Source organism: Elaeis guineensis, chromosome 5 (genome assembly GCF_000442705.2).
Source record: "Elaeis guineensis isolate ETL-2024a chromosome 5, EG11, whole genome shotgun sequence".
Classification (NCBI taxonomy): Eukaryota; Viridiplantae; Streptophyta; class Magnoliopsida; order Arecales; family Arecaceae; genus Elaeis; species Elaeis guineensis.
Genome location: NC_025997.2, coordinates 10,007,459 through 10,013,520, shown reverse-complemented (window position 1 = coordinate 10,013,520; position 6,062 = coordinate 10,007,459). Strand labels below are relative to the sequence as shown.

At 37.8% G+C, this 6,062-nt stretch overlaps 1 protein-coding gene across 2 annotated transcripts; it reads right to left on the bottom strand.

The window, feature by feature from the left end:
• Positions 1 to 2,425: 2,425 nt before the first annotated feature.
• LOC140858028 (acid phosphatase 1-like) lies at positions 2,426 to 5,275 on the bottom strand. 2 transcript variants are annotated; one of them, XM_073257455.1, is made up of 4 exons: positions 4,735 to 5,133; positions 3,971 to 4,355; positions 3,665 to 3,877; positions 2,426 to 2,731 (listed from the first exon to the last, which is right to left on the bottom strand). In XM_073257455.1, the coding sequence occupies exons 1-4, from the start codon at positions 4,790 to 4,792 to the stop codon at positions 2,554 to 2,556; spliced, it is 834 nt and encodes a 277-aa protein (XP_073113556.1). In that variant the 5' UTR covers positions 4,793 to 5,133; the 3' UTR covers positions 2,426 to 2,553. The 2 variants fall into 2 exon arrangements, with proteins under 2 accessions (XP_073113556.1, XP_073113557.1); XM_073257456.1 differs by lacking the exon at positions 4,735 to 5,133 and adding an exon at positions 5,141 to 5,275 and having other exon boundaries at positions 2,429 to 2,731.
• Positions 5,276 to 6,062: the final 787 nt, after the last annotated feature.

Genomic DNA, 6,062 nt, shown 5'->3' with positions numbered 1-6,062 from the left:
AAATGATTGATTGATAAATTTGTGTTACTTTCAGTCCCAAGGCACAAGCATCCCTCATCCATGAGTTGACTGCTTGGTATAAAGAATGCCAAAAGTATTGGCAGATATTTGGGAGGTGCCTTTGAAGGGTCTCAAGCTGAATCTAGATGACTCACCAAGGATCATATTAACCAGAGAGGCAGAGACTTGATTCTTGGAAATGGAGGACTTCAAGTTTTGCAGGGTGACTTGCAGTTAATCTATTATTTGTGAAAGTCCCATTCGCATTCTTTCTAATATTTCTGTGTCAGTGAGTTTCTTGAATTGGCTATGCAAAGTCATACTATGTTTCTTTGGTTCCATGAATCCAATTGTCAAAAAGCTAGACACCATTATTTGGTCAACGAGTTGCAAACCTAAGTCTCCAGGAGGCTTAGGAATTCCTAATGCACAGATTTGGTGGTGATCTTTGCTTAGCAAAATTGCAGGATTCATGGTTCAATCTCCTGATTCTTACTTCTCCGTGCATTATCCGCAAAGTATAATTTCCAAGGAGATTGGTGTAATTATCATCCACCAGCTATATGTTCAAGAACCTGAGAAGCTATTTTGAACATGGGTAAGCATGTGGATGGTAACTTCAGATGGCCGATAGGTTTAGGTGAAAGGATTTAAATTTACACCTAGCCATGGTTATCAAATTTTCCTCTTTCCAATATTGTTGTTATTTGCAAAATGGAATTATTGGCTAGTCATTCCATGGTCAGTTATTTCATTCTTCACTATAAGAAATGGAATTAAATCTTTTAATTTGATGCTTCCTTGTGCCAATTATAGATCAGATTCATAAAACTCCCATTGCAAAACATGGAGATGGAGATATGCTTTGTTGGGGGAGAATGTTTCATATCTAAAATTAAAGTACGTACCATATTGGTACTATATCAGCATGCCATACCATTCCGTTCCAACACTCTCATATTGTACCAAGCCACATACTGACACTATAATAGAATTTTATCAGTATAGGGTCCGGTAATGAGATGACGAATCTTATATAGAAGAAAAGAGCTGCAGAGATGATTGAAAATCACATGAGATATATAGCAATTAAGGACTTGATATCTCAACATCTCTCAGAAAATATAACCCTAAGTAGAGTAGAATGGAAGAAGAGGCTTACTGTAGTTGACACCAATTAATTTGGGATTCAAGGTGAGTTGAGTTGAGGTCCATATTGGGATAGCTTTCTCCGCACCCAAACCACGCATTCCTGTACATCAAATTTTGTTGATCCTCACAACCGGATGTTCTTAAAATTAATTTTGATGGCTTGGTGCAAACTTCACCTTTGGGGACAAAGTTTATACTTCGTGATCATTCTGAAGATCTTTGCTCGCAGGATTGATACCATTACAGACCTCTGTCACAAGGTCCAATACTACATCTGCAGCTTGTAATGGAGTTCATGGTATTATTTTGACTTTTATTTTTCCATCTTCTTTATCTCTATCCTTACAGCCGATGCTGGTGCTTTCCTTTTTGAAAGATTGTAATTGGGTTCACGCCACTACTGTAGCCAAAAAGAAATATACTGAAGGTATACCTAGCTAGTATTATGTGGCTTCCGTGATACCACCATCGTTTTATGAATAGTGATGTATATATGTATCAAAACAACAAATATCACCATGAAAGCATATACAGGGCATAATCCTTTTCTCATCTTTATGTCTACATTTCTCCAAAATTATTTCAATTTTTAATCTCAAGAAGAGATATAAGAGTGGCATCGGTCTTTGCAGTTTGGAACTTGCGCATGACCTGCTACATAGCATTCTGAACTTATGTGGTGCTTTTATATAGCCAGTTGTTCATTACAAATCAGTCTAACATAATTAAAACTTGTTATATGGTCACCAAAAGAAAAAGAAAGAAAGAAAGAAAGAAAGAAAGAAAGTTGGTATGTGGTTATTCTTTGGAGGAGGTTATCTTCGGAATGATGGCTAGTCGGTCATTCTTGACTCTCTTCTTTTCTTTCTTCTCTTTAATGTATTTAAACTTAATTTCTAATTGCCATTGCATCTAAGTGAAATAATTCAACTTTATATAGTTCAAAGTATCAATCCTTCACAGTTACTTCATCACATGTTTTTGGGTGCATTAGGTCATTATTATATCTAAATCACCAAAGTAGTTATACCAATGGTCACATCTTTAAAGTGCGCATCTGATTTGATGGTGCCCTAAATATGTAGACTTTGCAAGATTGTTCTCAGACGAATGACATGGCGTTGTGATAATGAACTGTAAACCGAGTCAAATAACACCACTTTGCCCTGTACACCATTACCTCAACAACATGGGTGTCCCCAAGTTTGCCAAGTGTGTGAATCCCATGGCTTTCTTTTTTGAATATTTTAGAAACGCTTGCTTTAATGTGCAATCTAGGTCAATCTTTGTTAAATATTCTATAAACTTTATCATGCCAATCTTATCATAAACAGTGAAGTGGTGTGGAAAGTTTGATAGAGTTTATCACCCATATCAGAGAGAAGTAGGACTAATATGGTTTTATGGGACGAAATACATGGGATTAGGTATTTTAAATATGCGATCACCATTGCAATCCCCCTGCAGATCGCTCCATTGGTCTCCTACGTTCCCACGTATTCTGTACCCCTCTTCCACCAATTGCTTCCTCATCGCCGATTTGAATGCAACGGCGCTCTGCCCTCTGTATGATGGACCTCTGCACAAAAGGGGGGAGAGAGAGAGAGGGAATATTGAAGAGAGTAGAGATTGTTAACCCTGTTGGTATTTGTCCTAAATATACTAATGACGAGGCATAGTGTGAGAAATAGTGATAAATCCATCAATTAATAATTATTTGATGAATAATTGTATTAGTTCTGGATTGAATCATTATGGCAAACAACAGAAGTAGTTGAGAATTATTTACTGAGGTGAAGAGAACTAAACTATCAATAAAATAGTACTTCTTTATTACATCTATTTTCCTAAAAAATTAAAGAAAATGTCTACATGCATGGTTACTCTTTAAAAAAAAACTTCTCGAAAAAAAAAATATTTCAAAAAAAAATAAAAATATTCACACTCCGTGGAAATTGTTTTGAGCATAGATATTGTTGTTCAGATTAATTTTTTACTAGTGTAGATGTTTGCTTTGGGAAGCCACTAGTACAAGTGATCGTTTTATAGATTTGCATGTAGTAAAAGTTTCACCAAAACAGAGCAAACCATATCAATTGGCATCCATGTGAGAGCAAACAAGAAATTTTTTTTAAAAAAATAGTTCAATTAAGATGTCCTTTTTTTTAAACGAAAGGAAGATCAAAGATCACCCGAATCAATTTTAAGATGTCAACTGATTTAGTTGGTAAAGTAACTAAGAGTTGGCACCAGCAACATTAATTTCAAGTTCCATCCTTTTCTGTAATTTATAATCGCATGAAGCAAGTTCAAGAATCGAAATTATCTCAGAACATTGATGGATCTTTCTCTCTCTCTCTCTTTTAATATTAAATAAGAGAAAGGGGAATAATGGGAGACTGAATAGGATGTCTAATGGAATTGGACTAGCAGCAGCTCCTTGCTGCTAAATAAATAAATCACGCCTTTAACATGACCCCATATATAATCTACTTTCAAAAGAAAACATTACCTCAGAATCAACCTCTCATATCCAATAAACCCCTGAGCATGCAAATTCCTAGCTGTAGGAGCGCCCAAAGCCTCTTCATCCCTTCCAGTGAGAAGAAAAACATTGAAACCACCTTTTTTCAGCCTCTTGTACAACCGGAGCACTGCAGGAATAGCTGGACAAAGCCCTCCCTGAGCCCAGCTCTTAAAGGTCGAAGGATCCCATGGATCTCCTCTAAAACCACAACAAAAGACTATATATATCATATCAAGTCCACAAGAAAAAAAAAGATCACCAATTCAGTCAGATCCATAATAGTATCATTACCCAAAGCGTTTCCCTTCGTAGTACCAGAGATTTGAGAGGCAGGTGTCATCAATATCAAGAACCCAAGCATCCATGCCATCATCGGCCGCTACTATTCCATTGAGGTATGTAGAGATCTGCTCCATAACCATATCTAGATCTTTGTTATATTGGCCTGCAAGCATGTAGTTTTCTACGTAGAACACGCACTGGGCGGGGACCATGCGCCAGGCTTGGGCATTGTTGGCTTCGACGGCGAACCTCCAGCTCAGGCAATAGCAAGAGTCGACCGCCATGCTTGATCTCGGGCCGAGCATCATGCCAGTGCCTCTGGAGAAGAGGTTGGCAAGGATAAGAAGTAGGAGTTCCCATGAAGCCAATATGAATGAGATCATGGAGATGGACCCTGCGCATGGAACACATTAAGCAGTGCCAGTTTCTTCGCCATAAAAGAAACAGGGACAGGCTCTGGTGCCATATTAAGAATATTTCACAGCTAATAATTAAGCAGTGCTGTTCATCCCTATTCAGTTTCTGAATCTCATATGACATGAGGATTTAAGCTGGTGGCATATGTGCATGCTTCACGTGCGATATTCACCCATCTTCAGAATACCATATCAAAGCTTATTTTTAAGCAGGATATGGAGATCAGCTTCTGTCTTAGAATCTAAATTTGCTAGAACACATGGTTTCAGCTTTTTTTTTTTTTTTTTTTGAGAGAGAGAGAGATTAAAACATGGTTTTAGCATTTAGAGATTAGAAAACAATTTGTACCAACTTACCTTGGAAGAACATAATTAAGCTAACACAACATGCTGCTGCAATCTGGTTATGTATCATATCTCTTGATGAAGTAGGCGAAGCTTTATTTTTTTTCTTTTTCTTTTCTTTTTTCTTTTTTTTTTTTGAGAAGAAGAAGACACTCAGACATACAACGTGTCTCAGATCAAAACCTTTTTTTTTTTTCCTTTGATGTGTCTCCGATCAAACTAGTGACCATAAAATTTAAGGATCACCATGTCGCACCTTCTCCTTCCCTTGTCTTTAAGCTCTCTGGAATTGGATGGCCCACAACTACCAAACTCGGGGTAGGTCCCGTAAACTTATCTACTTACCTGCTCCATTTACGGACTGCCTTCTTGAGAGAGAGAGAGAGAGAGAGAGGGAGGGAGGGAGGGAGGGAGGTACCTGAACGAAAATAAATGGGACTGAGATAGATGGGCGTTTGTCCAACACTGCTATTGGGGTGGTAATGGAGGTCGCCATTTTATAGGACGAGGAAGGAAGCATACGTGAGACCAATCCCTGTCCAATGGATGACATAAGAGGAAAGCTTCAGTGTCGCATAAAACGCACGGCAGAGGGGGCGGCCAAGGGGGTCGCTTTTCTTTGGCCTTGGGCGTTCCCGGTGATTCCATGGAATATGGCGCAACGTCATCTCTCCAAATTGCTCGACACGTGGATCCACTAACCTCTAAACTCCGCGTGACACCAATGACACGGATGAGTTGACTTGCAATGGAAATATTAAGATCATGTCTGACACTTTCTTTTTCTTTTGTTTAATTATTATTTTTTTGATTGGACAGCTCTCGCAAAGTTGTTCCGTTTTTAATGAAAAGGGCGCCTAAAAAACCGCATAGATTGGATTTGGATGTTGGTATGTGAGCCAAAAGCAGATCCTCCCCCTAGGATTCATTGTACCGAAGGAAGTTCAGTTTGTAAGCGAAAAGATTGATTGTCTCTATAATTTCATTTCATAAAAAAATTTATTATCTTTTAAAATTAAATTTGAGGGTCTCGTATTCCAATCTAATTTATTGAAATCACAAATTTAAAATAGTATAAACGAGGATCAAACCCAGATCCTTTTTTTTTTTTTGGGTAGAATTAAATCGAGATCATTGGTATGCACTTCATCAAACAAATAAGTTGGTGCACGTAACTTAGGCACCTGTCTTAGTTTTCTCCTTCAACCAAAATATGAATTAAAATATCTCATTTCCATGCATACAGCTGAAATTTTTGATATTTAGATCCACATCCAATCAATGGTAGTCCCCAATCTTCTTAGTGTGGTTTTCCCGCATGCCTTTCTTCCAAAGGAAAG